The sequence below is a fragment of the Trichomycterus rosablanca genome, chromosome 26 (assembly GCF_030014385.1).
Source record: "Trichomycterus rosablanca isolate fTriRos1 chromosome 26, fTriRos1.hap1, whole genome shotgun sequence".
Classification (NCBI taxonomy): domain Eukaryota; kingdom Metazoa; phylum Chordata; class Actinopteri; order Siluriformes; family Trichomycteridae; genus Trichomycterus; species Trichomycterus rosablanca.
Window position 1 is genome coordinate 6,102,018 of NC_086013.1, and position 15,201 is coordinate 6,117,218.

Here is a 15,201-nt window from a genome sequence, read left to right on the forward strand (position 1 = left end):
TTTCGTATTTTGGTAGTGGTAGTGAGCTGATTTTTAGTAATAATCACAACGAGTCTGTGTATAAGGATGTAAAACATTGGTATTTGCTTATACAGAAGCTACTCTTAAGTTCTGCAAATCCCACATTTTCAAACACAAAAACCAATCCACCAATCAAAGACATCTCTGTAACCATGTAATACCTGATGTATTGTGACTGACAAATTAAACACCGTTGGCAAAAAAGGACCGTTTTAATTTAAATGGAAGAGATTCTTGGAACACATATTTGAAGAAAATGCTCTATACAATAGAAAAATTACAGTGCAAACCCGAATGCACTAGAATAGTATCCAGCATTACTACCAGAACTATTTAAACATACCGTCTTCTGGATTTTCTCCACAAGTTGTACCACTTAGTCCTACTGAGGTAACTCATTACAGATGTGATGTAGACATCTTCCAGGTAAGACCACATTCAGGCCAATGTTTACATCCTCATATCTCATGGAACACCAGACTATTAAACAACTGAGAGCAATCTTGCTCCTGCATTAATAATCGAGCAGTGTGATCTTCACCAGTAGGATGATCATCCTCATCATCACTCAGATCCTATTAGCTTTCCGGCTTAATGATACCAAAGTGTCCTCTATATAATGAAAGGAGTGCACGTGACTGCTGCTTCAACACTTATTCAGATCTCTGTAAGTTAAATAATGTGTAGATTTATTCAACTGTGACTGACCAAAAGTATGTGGACAGCCATCCTAATTATTGAGCGAAAATAAAAGTAGCTAGTAGCAGAAATGGGAACATATACATGGACTCCATATGAATGCAAATATAAATGGTTTGTGGTTGTCCATCATGCTCATTGTCAGGTGTTCACATACTTATGACAAGATAAGTTACATATAATAAAAAACACACTAATCAAGCGTCTTCAAACTGACAAATATTATGTATAAAACATACAAATGCTGTACATGCAAAAAAGTGATTTTGCAAAGCTCAGGTGGCGCAGCGGTAAACCACGCTAGCACACGCTGACATTTCGAACTCGTTGTTTAGAATCTTAGCTCTGCCATCCAGCAGGCTGGGCGCCTACATGAACAACGATTGGCTTGCTGTTCATACAGGGTGGGAGCCGGACGGGGATTCTTCTGCTGGCTGATTGATGGTGCCTGCACAGAGACCAGGGATAATGCATTGATCAGGGTGTGGCTCTCTGTACACAAAGCTGATTCGCATATGAACTTGCCTCATGCAGGTGAAAAGATGCAGTCAGCTACTGCACACGTGTCGGAGGGGGCGTGTGTTAGTCACGGCAAAGTAAAGAGGAAACATAATGCAATTGGGTTATTGGATACGCTAAATTCGGGAGAAAAAAGGAAGAACATGCAAAAACAAAAACGAAACAGAAAAACACGCTAGCCCATCAGTGCTACAATCTCGAGGTCTCGAGTTTAAGCTATGAAATCAGCTGGCCAAGCACCTACACAGACACACGATTGACTGTGGATCTGTGAGGGGCGGGACAATAACTGAACTTTTGAGTGTTTTTCTTAAATATAGCTGCTATTATGGCCTCTGACAGCTGATCGATGGTGACGGCACAAAAGCAGAAGTAGAAGTAAAATCTGATTGGGTAATAAGATACAATCAGATGGCATATAAATTGGGGGAAATTTCAAAAGTAAAAATGGAAAAAGAATTGATAGTGATAGTGAAAACCTGAAACATCGTATTCACACTAGCATTCAGACTGTTTGCTCTGGCTATATTTAGTCCTATATCTAGCTGCTATTTAAAGTCTGGAAAGCCCACAAATTACACTGCATTACCACGACAAAAAATTAAGCCAAGAGACCTCAGAAACTGCCTGTGGTTCTCCATGATTAAATCGTGGCGGGACATAAACCAGAGCCAGGATGTAAAACAATATCAAAACAACTGCCAAACAATTTGGCAAAATCTTGAACCTTCTTAGAGTTCCATCTGGTCAAAATGGGCATGTGGGCAAGAGGGGCTTTGGTTAAGGAGGTAACAAAAAACTCCAAAAGTAAATAAATGTAGAAATGAATAAATGTAGAAATATATAAATAAATATATGCTGACGTATGGAAATGTAGAAATAAATTCAATTTTAATTTTTAATTTTAATATGCCATTAAAAATAAATAAATATAAAATATAATAAATGTAAATATAAATACATTGTAATAAACCATTAAAAAAAATATATATATAAAATATAATAAATAAAATTTTAAATACATTTTAATATTCCATTTAAAATAAATATAAAATATAAAAAATGTAAATATAAATAAATTTTAATATTCAATTTAAAATAAATAAATATAAAATATAATAAATGTAAATCTAAATAAATTTTTATATTCCATTTAAAATAAATAAATAAATACATTTAAGTATGCCATTTTAAAATAAATAAATATAAAATAGAATAAATATAGATATAAATAAATTTTAATATTCCATTTAAAATAAATAAATATAAAATATAAATACATTTAAGTATGCCATTTTAAAATAAATAAATATAAAATATAATAAATGTAAATATAAATAAATGTTACTATTCCATTTAAAATAAATAAATATAAAACATAATAATTGTAAATATGAAATAAATGTTAATATTCCATTTAAAATAAATAAATATAAAATATAAAAATTTTAAATATAAATAAATGTTAATATTCGATTTAAAATAAATAAATATAAAATATAATAAATGTAAATATAAATAAATGTTAATATTCCATTTAAAATAAATACATATAAAATATTAATACATTTAAATATGATTAAAATTTAATATGCCATTTAAAAATAAATACATAAAAAATATAATAAAATAAATATGCCATGACAAAAAATGTATTTGTAATGTATTTATTTATACATTTAAAAAAATGATCTGTGCATTTATTTATTCATATTTGTCATTTTTTGTCCTCCAAAGCACAACACATAATTAATGACACATTTACGACTATAAATCTTATAAAACCATTTAAACATTAAAGATTATGCAAAGAAATAAGATGCTATTTGTCAGAACCTCAGGAAGTCAAATATTCTGATAATTACATAAACCCATCTCATCCTTCCAGCAGGTAGATGAGTTTCACATGTGCTGAGTTAAAGAGGATCAGGTTTAGTGCAGTTATTTATATAACATCTAAACACAGGCAGATTAAAGTCTGTCAGTACTGAGCTCCTGCGCTAATACACGACCTGGAACTTACGGGTCAAATCACAATGCTCACATATTACCACAAACCCTACCACAACATATAACTGCACTCATCACACACACAGAGAATGAAAAACATGGCAGTTTCTGTCTTACCTACCTAATTTACAGCCGTATATATTCAAATATAAAAATTAAGCCAAGAGACCTCAGAAATTGCCTGTGGTTCTCCATGATTAAATCGTGGCGGGACATAAACCAGAGCCAGGATGTAAAACAATATCAAAACAACTGCCAAACAATTTGGCAAAATCTTGAACCTTCTTAGAGTTCCATCTGGTCAAAATGGGCATGTGGGCAAGAGGGGCTTTGGTTAAGGAGGTAACAAAAAACACAAGAAATGAATACATGTAGAAATATATAAATAAATATATGCTGACGTATGGAAATGTAGAAATAAATTCAATTTTAATTTTTAATTTTAATATGCCATAATAAATATAAATAAATTTTAATATTCCATTTAAAATAAATAAATATAAAATATAATAAATGTAAATATAAATTAATTTTTATATTCCATTTAAAATAAATAAATATAAAATCTAAATACATTTAAGTATGCCATTTTAAAATAAATAAATATAATATATAATAAATGTAAATATAAATAAATGTTAATATTCCATTTAAAATAAATAAATATAAAACATAATAATTGTAAATATAAATAAATGTTAATATTCCATTTAAAATAAATAAATATAAAATATAAAAATTGTAAATATAAATAAATGTTAATATTCCATTTAAAATATACATAATACACTGATCGGCCATTAAAACCACCTCCTTGTTTCTACACTCACTGTCCATTTTATCAGCTCCACTTACTATATAGAAGCACTTTGTAGTTCTACAATTACTGACTGTAGTCCATCTGTTTCTCTACATACTCTTTTACCTGCTTTCACCCTGTTCTTAATGGTCAGGACCCCCACAGGACCACTACAGAGCAGGTGTTATTTAGGTGGTGGATCATTCTCAGCACTGCAGTGACAATGACACAGTGGTGGTGTGTTAGTGTGTGTTGTGCTGGTATGAGTGGATCACACAGCAGCGCTGCTGGAGTTTTTAAATACCGTGTCCACTCACTGTCCACTCTGTTAGGTTGGTCCACCTTGTAGATGTAAAGTCAGAGACGATCGCTCATCTATTGCTGCTGTTTGAGTCGGTCATCTTCTAGACCTTCATCAGTGGTCACAAGACGCTGCCCACAGGGCGCTGTTGGCTGGATATTTTTGGTTGGTGAACTATTCTCAGTCCAGCAGTAACAGTGAGGTATTTAAAAACTCCAGCAGCGCTGCTGTGTCTGATCCACTCATACCAGCTCAACACACACTAACACACAACCATCATGTCAGTGTCACTGCAGTGCTGAGAATGATCCACCACCCAAATAATACCCACTCTGTAGTGGTCTTGGGAGGGTCCTGACCATTGAAGAACAGCATGAAAGGGGGATAACAAAGTATGCAGAGAAACAGATGGACTACAGTCAGTAATTGTAGACCTACAAAGTGCTTCTATATGGTAAGTGGAGCTGATAGAAACAAGGAGGTGGTTTTAATGTTATGGCTGATTGGTGTACACATGTACAGTACAATAAAATACATTTTCGGGATATTCCAGCTTGATTGAAAGATGGGGTCATAGCACACCCCTAGGGTCAAGAGGGTTAAAAGCCTGGCTCAAGAGCCCAACAGTGGCTGCACGGCAGAGCCAGGATTCAAACCCACAGTCTTTCAACTGATAGCCCAAAGCTTCAGCCACTATGCTACCACCGTCCTGATACACTGAAATGTCTCAGAATATTTCAGTCCGATACTAATTATTCATCTGTATATTGGGGGGTTAATACATGCAGTGAAGAATTTCTATTTCATACAGTACTGCTATGTGGGACGTCAAGTTGCTGCACACAGAACAAAGCCCATGTAAATCCCTATAAACTAAAATAGATCATTTCACACATGACTGCCTGATTAAAACTGAGACACAAACACTGCTTTGTACTTCTAGTAAACCTGAGCTGCAACATCAAGAAGATTCAGCCATTTCTCTCTACAGAAGCCACTCAAATCAACCTCATGGCTAGACATCTGCAACTCCCCTCTGGCATTCAAAATGCAGCTGCCCGTCTGGTTTTCAACCAACCTACATGCTGCCACATCACCCCACTGCTGCGTTATCTTCACTGTAGCTGCCCGGTTTAGTTTAAAATGATGATGCTCGCCTACAAAGCCAAAAACAGATCAGCATCAAACTACCCTACAGAACTAGTCAGACCCGCTCTGTATTGCGCAACCTCCAAGCCACAAGTCTCACTAGTCTTGATTCTCCACCCAGAACTTTAGGAAGACATGCATTAAGGTTCTTTTATGTACTAGCACCCAAGTGGTGAAACAAAGTTTCGATTAAAGATCTTCATCACAGCCGCTCAGGTGGCGCAGTGGTAAAACACGCTAGCACACCAGAGCTGGGATGTCGAATACATCGTATCAAATCTCAGCTCTGGTATCCGGCTGGGCTGGGTGGCTACATGAACGTTTGGCTGTTGTTCATTCAGGGAGGGAGCCAGTTAGGGTCCTCATAACTGATGCAATTATGACCTCTGCTGGCTGATTGAGTGGAGGGATAATGCGATCAGGGTGTGGCTCTCCATGCTCAGGCCTGCAACACATTCCAAAAAAAATGGAGACGGGGCAATTTAGGGCTAGTAAAGAGGTAAAAAACTAAATAATGATGTGATGTCAACAGGTGATTGTAATCATGGTTTGGTCTTTATTAGCAAAGATGATCAGATGATCTCCAGTTTGTCAACAAATGTGAGAAAATGATTGAAATGTTTAATAACAAACAATGTACCTCAAAGAAAGATTGGAAGGGATTTGCATATTTCTCCCTCTACAGTGCATAATATCATTAAACCATTCAAGGAATCAGGAGGAATTTCAGTGCGTAAAGGTCAAGGGTGCAAGCTTAAGCTGAACGCTCGCGATCTTTGATCCCTCAGACGGCACTGCATCAAGAACCACCACTCAACAATAGCTGATATAACCACATGGGTGAGGGATTACTTTGGCAAACCTTTGTCAAGCTCTACAATACAGAGTTACATGCACAAATACCACTTAAAACTTTACTGTGCAAAAAAGAAGCCTTATGTTAACCATGTCCAGAAGCAGCGTCAACTTCTTTGGGCTCTGAGGCATCTAGGATGGACCATCACACAGTGGAGACGTGTATTGTGGTCAGAAGAATCAGCATTCCAGGTCTTTTTTTGGAAAAAATGGACAGCGTGTGCTCCAGACCAACAAAGAAAAGGACCATCCAGACTGTTATCAGCAACAAGTCCAAAAGCCAGGATCTGTCATGGTATGGGGTTGTGTCAGTGCCCTTGGCAAAGGTCATTTACACTTCTGTGATGCAGCATTAATGCAGAAAAGTACATTGAGATCTTAGAGCAACATGTGCTGCCTTCAAGACGTCATCTTTTCCAGGGACGTCCATGCATTTTTCAACAAGACGATGCAAAACCACATGCTGCACACATTACAAAGACATGGCTGCAGAAGAAGAGTGTACGAGTACTGGACTGGCCTGCCTGCAGTCCTGACCTGTCCCCAATAGAGAACGACGACCCCGTACTGTTGCACATCTTAAGACATGTTTGCAGGAAGAATGGGACAAAATAAAAGCTGAAACACTAAATCACTTGGTCTCCTCGGTGCCAAAACGTCTTTTAGGTGTGGTGAAAAGAAATGGCAACATTACAAAGTGGTAAATGCTTTACTGTCCAAACTTTTTTTTTGGAATGTGTTGCAGGTCTGAAGTGCAGGAATGGATGTTTATTAATAAATTAAATGAAGATGAGCAGATAAAACATGAAATATCTCAGGTTCATCCTGTCTGCAGTCAAATAAAAGTCAAAGTAAATGTAAGAAACTCTGTGTTTTGTTATTATTTGCATTTTCCATGCTGTCCCAACTTTTTCTGATTTGGGGTTGTAAATGTAGACTAAAAGCTAGAAGTTGTCATGTTACACAACAATACAGCTCTTACAGAACTGTTGCATTATACCAACACATCTAGTAAGCTTTGTTTACTTTCAGTTTGCACTGTGTGTGTAAATCATTCTTTTTCTGGACTAAACAATGATTCCTTGATTATAATTAAAAGCTTCCTGTAGTGCAATCATATGAAAAATGTAACACAATGACAGAATTTGTGCCAATTTTACACTATTGTTCTCGTTTATACCAGCAAACAAGCCAAGTCAGATCTGTAAATCTCACTGGAAGTACTTACTCTTACCAGGATGGTTCCATGATTACCTTTTAGTCCGTCGGATACCAGATCCACAATGAAATGAGTCAGACATGTCACCAAAAACAATTGGAGGAATTCTGCTGCTAATGTATGCGCTGTCGGAATCCTGGTTAACTTCTCCTCGTACCTGGAACAGCATTCCTAACTGGCAGAGATCTGTCCAGTCATACCTGTAGTTATCAGGTATTCGTCTGCCCCTGAATTGCCCAACGAGAGACTAAAAGCTCTGCTTTCTGTGTGTATACGTTATAACTGCAGCTCTTTATCTGCAAAGCTTGTTGCGGTCATTGACAGATAAGACGATTTGCTGCGTGGCTTGTATTACCTTGGTAAAATTCCACTTCTCCGCTTGTATTCCACACATTGTATTCCGCTCAAAACAAACCCCATATCAGGCAACACACGTCTACCACTTGGCATCCCATGTCGGCGCGGAGAAAGAGCCGGGGAGGAGGGGGACGTGAGTCAGTGCTGGACTGCGTCATCATCAGTACTCCCTATCTGGCCCGGCTCCAGCGCCTGTCAAGCTGCCGCTCTGAAGATCTGTTTGAAATGGAAATCCCTCAGGCTTCCGATGCTCACGTCCACATAAGGAGGTTCTGTCTGCGTTCAGACTGGACCTATCTCTGTCCGACAGAGGAAAACCACCTTGGCGCTAATATAGTACGTCCTCTGTTTTGGCCCCTTCTGGCCAGATAAACTGGTCAGATAAGCGCCTCCTAAACAAGACCGCCCATGTCTGTACAGTTAGCCAGTTAAATCAGCTACCAGAGGGACTACCAGCTGCTGTGGTAAAAGCATGCCAAGTAGTGCAGGGTGCAGACTGGACACCCAGCAGCAACAAAGCCTGAGACAGACCTAGACGTAAGCAGATCTTATATATAGGATCATGTTATGCTAAACAGAATTGCTAAGCAGTAGGGTTTGTTCCAAGAAATGTCGACGACTTAAATACAATCCTGCGCTGATAGCTAGGGCTGAAACGATTCCTCGAGTAACTCGAGTAAATCGATTACTAAAAATCATCGATTCAAATTTTTTGCATCGAGGAATCGTTTAATCCGCACAACCATATACAGCTCACGGTGTTTTACACGGACGACTTTCACTTTTGCGCAGCGTGTTTAACGCTGTGTGCAGGTGACGTGAAGAATCTGAGGGCTGCGTCCCAAATATCTTAAACATAAACAGAACTTAACAGGACTTCATCCGGGTTCTTTTTGCGGACAGTTTAATGAACACTACTTATTTGGACACGTTCGCCGCTCCTGCGAACTGAACGTATCAGTTTAGGACGCAGCCGAGATTTGATAGCGAGAAAATAGCGAACAGGAGGAGACTGGACAGAGAAAACCACAGAAAGTTTGAGATCATTTTAAGCTGATAAAACTAAAACTCAGTATAACATCCACACCATCAGAGCGTCGTGTTTACTTTACTCATGTTTACTGACTTTACTTCGTTTCAACCACCACAGGCTTTTATGAAGATTTAGGCAAACACACACATACATACACACACACCAGGGGTGTGTTCGAAAAGCTAGTGTGCTGTCTACATAGGCAGCATTTTACGTCATCCTGTGCGCGCTCCCGAGAAGGAGGCTGTTCGAAATCCTAGATGCCTTAAAATCCTCACTACTGAGGCATCTTATTATTTCAATGTTATTTTGGCTCAAGAACGAGTGAGCATCCGACGCTGCCTTAGTGATCAAGACAATCCCAGCATTCATGGCTGATGGGGCGGAGAAACGAATGGAATTATTTTCAAACGTAAATAAAACATTACTGATTTTTAACTTGTATAAACTTGTACCGAGTGTTTTTATTTGCAAGTTCGGGCTTGTCAGGAAATTTAACCGTTATCGGTACATGAAGGGAAATGTTATTAACGTTAGCGTGCTGTGCTACCTCAGTTTATTGGTTTTAATGGCGAGATGCTAAATGCTAAACGCGAAATGCTAAACCCGATGGAATCGCTGTCTAAGTAGTGCGTTCGAATAACCTGCTTTATAAGTCACTAACTTATTAGAATCCTCTCTACTAAGTCAGCTGCCTATGTAGACAGTAAGACAGCAAGGCAGCTCCCTAGGTTTTCGAACACACCCCAGATCTACCTCATCTAGAGACACAATCCTGACAGATTTTTATCCCCCTACAAACACCACAAAACCTCCCAACAAAATATTTAAGCTTTATGTTCTGCGTGAGCTGTAGCTGAAACTTTGAGTTTTGAAAGTTGCACAAATTACAGGCTTATGTTCATGTATTTTTGTTTATTATTATTTATGACTTGATGACCTGATGTTTCAGGTTGCCTGTTTACATTTTAAAAGTAAATTGATTTATTTTTGATTTATTTATTTTTGCATTTAAAATTTTTTAAACTGTCCTGTATGCAAGGAATACAAATGTACAGTTTGGTTTAAGAAACATGTCTTATTTAATCTAATAAGTATTTGTTTTTGCTCTTTGTTAAAGCAAAAGTATTTCTTATCCGATTACTCGATTAATCGCTGGAATAATCGATAGAATACTCGATTACAAAAATAATCGATAGTTGCAGCCCTACTGATAGCCAACCATGAACCACGCCTACCCTCGCTATATACAGAACAAAGTCCAAGCAAAGGTATAATCAAGCCAGGGTCTAATGATATAACCCCTTTATCTCTTCCAGCTAGGTTTAAGAAGGAGAATGAGGTCTGTTACAAAAACGCCTAATCACAAATATAGGTGTGATTATTTTCAGACCACAATTAATAGCTAGTTTCTGCAATCCTACACTTTTACACACTGAAAAACGAGGTTTATTATCAATGACTGATTTTAACTGTATTAACAATCATTATGCCTCGAACTCCATTCCTTAATGTTTGTTTGTTTGTTTGGATTTTAACGTCATGTTTTACACTTTGGTTACATTCATGACAGGAACGATAGTTACTCATTACACAAGGTTCATCAGTTCACAAGGTTATATAGAACACAGTCATGAACAATTTTATATCTCCAATTCACCTCACTTGCACGTCTTTGGACTGTGGGAAGACACCGAAACTCCCGGAGGAAACCCACGCAGACACGGGGAGAACATGCAAACTCCACACAGAAAGGACCTGGACCATCCCACCTGGGGATCAAACTCAGGACCTTCTTGCTGTGAGGCAACAGTGCTACCCACTGAGCCTCCGTGCCGCCCCATTCCTTAACGTTGCTCAATGTGTTTAATCTATGAAATATGTTATGATGCGAGTGCTGTTTGGGATCAGATTCTGGCAGTAATGGGTTATTAGAGTAGCCATTTAAACAGCTGATTATAGATCAGGGTTTTTCAAATATATAATCAAATAATAATTAATAATAATTGTAATAACAATTAAATAAACTCATTTTAACAGGCACATACACGAAACGAACTCGTCCATGTATACCCACATGTGGAGGCTTTACGTTACATCTTGTAAACCACAGTGGGACCAGATTGCCACCATTTTTAATAATTAAGTATATTTATATTTGGTTTTGTGTTTAATTTTAAAGCATCGTATGTGTTGCCTGGGTCGTGGTGAAAATCATGGACAACATGTGGGTAAATGTATCTGGACTTTTACTTATTAACTGGTTTATTCAGCTAATTACTATAGTTTTTCCCCTGCAACTAAGCATGTGTAAAAGGCAGACAGTGGCTCGGTGGGTAGCACTGTCACCTCACAGCAAGAAGGTCCTGGGTTCGATTCCCAGGTGGAGCGATCTGGGTCCTTTCCTCCCACAGTCCAAAGACATGCAGTCAGGTTAATTGAAGATACAAAATTGCCCTAGGTATGAGTGCGTGTGTTTGCACTGTGATGGACTGGTGCCCTGTCCAGGTTGTTTTCTCCCTTTCGTCCAGTGAATTGCACCCACCACGACCCTGACCAGGATAAGCGGTGGTAAAGCGGACAATAAATGAACGAATAAGCATGCGTGAGTAAACATCGCTGTCTCTTACCAAGTTGCATTCTTACAAACCTCTATATACATATATAAATATATAATATTTATATATATAAAACCACCTCCTGGTTTCTCCTGTTTCTCTGCATGCTTTGTTAGCCGCCTTTCATGCTGTTCTTCAATGGTAGGGACTCTCCCAGGACTACTACATATGAGTGGATAAGACACAGCAGCGCTGCTGGAGTTTTTAAATACCTCACTGCGAATAGTCCACCAACCAAAAATATCCAGCCAACAGCGCCACGTGGGTAGCGTCCTGTGACCACGGATGAAGGTCTAAAAGATGACCAACTCAAACAGCAGCAATAGATGAGTGATCGTCTTTGACTTTACATCTACAAGGTTGACCGACTAGGTAAGATTGTCTAATAGAGTGGACAGTGAGTGGACACAGTATTTAAAAACTCCAGCAGTGCTGCTGTGTCTGATCCACTCATACCAGCACAACACACACTAACACACCACCACCATGTCAGTGTCACTGCAGTGCTGAGAACGACCCACCACCCAAATAATACCTGCTCTGTAGTGGTCCTGTGGGGGTCCTGACCATTGAAGAACAGCATAAAAGGGGGATAACAAAGCATGCAGAGAAATAGATGGACTACGGTCAGTAATTGTAGAACCACAAAGTGCCTCTATATGGTAAGTGGAGCTGATCAAATGGACAGTGAGTGTAGAAACAAGGAGGTGGTTTTAATTATATATATATCCTTCTCGCCGACGCCACAATACGTACAAAGCGAAAGCCAGAGAGAGAATGTTATAACTGTGACAGGCCTAGTTAACACCTCGACCTAATCTTTGGGTCCCTTGCAGCAGTACGTGCTCTAGATATCGGTGTGCTCTGTTTCTATTAAAAGACGGTCAATCAAGTGCACTTATACAGGCGGATCTGGAAAGTTGCTTACTCATTTTAGTGCAGTTTACACTGTTAAACTTATGTGATGACTTCATACTGGCAAGTCTCTAACAGACAATAAAGCACAAGCGCTGTTTTACTTAGTCTATGTATCATAAAACAACATAATTACATCAACACAAAGCCTGGAATTAAACTACTTTATGTTACCGACATAATGTATTAACTTAGGGCAGTTGTAGCTCAGTTGTAGTTGTAAGGTACTGGGCTAGTAATCAGAGGGTTGCCGATTTAAGCCTCAACAACTGCCAGGTTGCCACTGTTGAGCCCTTGAGCAAGACCCTTAACCCTCAATTGGTTAGATTGTATACTGTCACATCTGTAAGTCGCTTTGGATTAAAGTGTCTGCTAAAGTGGTAAAATACACTAGCACATCAGAGCTGGGATTTCGATACATTTGGTTACGCTGGGCGGCTACATGAACAACGATTGGCTGTTGTTCAGGGATGGGACAAGCTGGACCAGGGTTCCTCATAACTGGTGCAATTATGACCTCTGCTGGCTGATTGATGGCGCCTGCGCATAGTCGGGGAATAATGCTGATCGCGGTGTGGTTCTCCGTGCACAAGGCTGGTCCGCATATGAACTCGCCTCGTGCAGGTGAAAAGATGCAGTTGGTACTGCACATGTGTCGGAGGGGGCGTGTGTCAGTTGCGAAGTTTCTCAGTCAGCGGTGGAGGGATGTATCGGTAGAGGTGAAGCGTAACGCAATCAGGGTAATTGGATACGACTAGATTACGGGAGAAAATTGGGGGGAAAAAATATTCATAATAAAAAGTCTTTGTTACTTTTGCAGTTTAGCTAGCAAAGCTTCAGATGTTAGCGCTCTGCATCGTTCAAGTTCTTGTATTTCTCTGTGTTTAGTACCGTAATGGAGATTTAAATTGTGAACCTTAAACACAGCAGTCTGTTCTTCATAAACTAAACACACGGCTTTACATCTGAATTTAGTAAATCAATATTTAGAAGTCCATGTCTGGTTAAAAACTGGTTCTAATTGCCAACTGGTTACTGGTTACTGGTAAAGTGTCTGCTAAATGCTGAAAATGTAAATGTAAAAGTGTTAACTGTATATATATTTATCATAACCTTCAGTTTTTATTTTAAGTAACTTTAACAATTTCCAAATCCCTGACAAGATAAAGATAAAAACAAAGGTTTATGAACTGCAGAGATAAATAGATTTATTTGTTAATTTCCAAACCTCTATTGGGTCGGGATGAGTCGGGTAAAGTGAACCCTCCCCGCCCAAAAAAGCCCAGCACCTGTGAGTTTGTAACATATGAACACAATTGTGAGATACTTAACCAAGGTAGAACATAATTGTGGCTAATGAGCCACAAACTAAATGGAAAGAAGATAACTAAAATAAATAGAGATGGGACGATCGATCGGCTACGAATCGGTATCGGCCGATTTTTAATCAAAATATGCTATCGGCGATGGGCGATATTTCCTAAAAGTAGCCGATCCGATCGTGTGATATATAAAGATCATGTTAAGTTAACAGCTCAGTGGATTGATCCAGACTTTGAGCTACGAAGCACCAACCATCACATCACCATTCATCAACCATCGTACAGAAACCATCGTGAAAGCTCTTACGATGTAATTTTGCTGATTGTAATATTTACTTTAAAAAGATAATTCAACCCGGTCACATCTGAGTCGATTCTATCAGCACGTTATATAAACTCCTGGTTCACTTTGGTAAATCGTAAGCGGTTCTTACTTGTGATGTAGATGAGAACAGAAGACGTTACAGAGCCAATCCGAGGCAAAAGTTTATTCATTACCAAATTCGTTAGTTCAGGATCATCTGCTGAACTTTTAGAAAACTTTTAGCTCCTTAGACGGAACGAGTCTGACTCGGTTACAGATCTGTGGTAATAGCAGTTTAATTAAGCTTTTTAATTGAGCTTTTTAATGTAAGAGAGTCACACAGAATGTTCTGTAGTAGCTGGTGTTTATTTAAAACCACGACATTTAATTAATAACAGTAAACACGGAGAGATAACTGAGAAGAGAAACTTACGCTTCACATAAAAACGAATCAACTCATGAATCAATGAATCACTTATAGCGATACTGTGAACAAAGCGTGTCTTCTAAAGGCACAAACACACACGCGCGCGCACTGCTCCGGTTTATCTTTACTGTGAGGCTCTTTTTAAGTTTATTTACTGCTAATCCCCACCCCCCCGATCGGAATCGGCTATTGTCCGATGTCCCTGAAAGGAGATCGGCGATCGGAATCGGTGCCAAAAACCCCGATCGGTCCATCTCTAAAAATAAACAATAATCAAAATCACGGAAACTAGAAACAAAAGGGAAACCAAACAAAATCCACAGTCTGAAGCAAAGAGGCGAAAAACAAGTAGACAGGCCCATTAAACAAGCTCGGCTATAAGAGAAAAGAGGAACATTTGGCCCACAAATATATAAACATAAGCTGCCCCCAGCAAACATCAGAAAAAGTGACCATGTGTTTGCTCCACATTATTAGTCATTGGTGATAAGACCCCTGTAAGATGCACAACCACAGAGGAAAGTAGGAGAATACAGATAAAAATAAAAAAAAAGATGCATGACCTGCATGAGTTACAAACATGTCAGCTACTCAGTCCACTGGCGTGTGACAGTCCACATTTCCAGAAAACAGCATTAAAAGAAAAAAAAATT

At 38.5% G+C, this 15,201-nt stretch overlaps 1 protein-coding gene across 6 annotated transcripts in view; it reads right to left on the reverse strand.

Moving 5' to 3' along the window:
* Positions 1 to 15,201, reverse strand: part of mast4 (microtubule associated serine/threonine kinase family member 4) — a 123,234-nt gene that overhangs the window by 54,131 nt on the left and 53,902 nt on the right. For 4 of the 6 annotated variants that reach the window (XM_062988875.1, XM_062988872.1, XM_062988873.1 and 1 more), the window contains exon 1: positions 7,608 to 7,763. The exons of the other annotated variants lie outside the window; for them this stretch is intronic. In XM_062988875.1, the coding sequence (XP_062844945.1) occupies positions 7,608 to 7,741 (134 nt within the window). In that variant the 5' untranslated portion in view covers positions 7,742 to 7,763. Of the gene's footprint in view, positions 1 to 7,607; positions 7,764 to 15,201 lie in introns of those variants that run through there. 6 annotated transcript variants of the gene reach the window in all.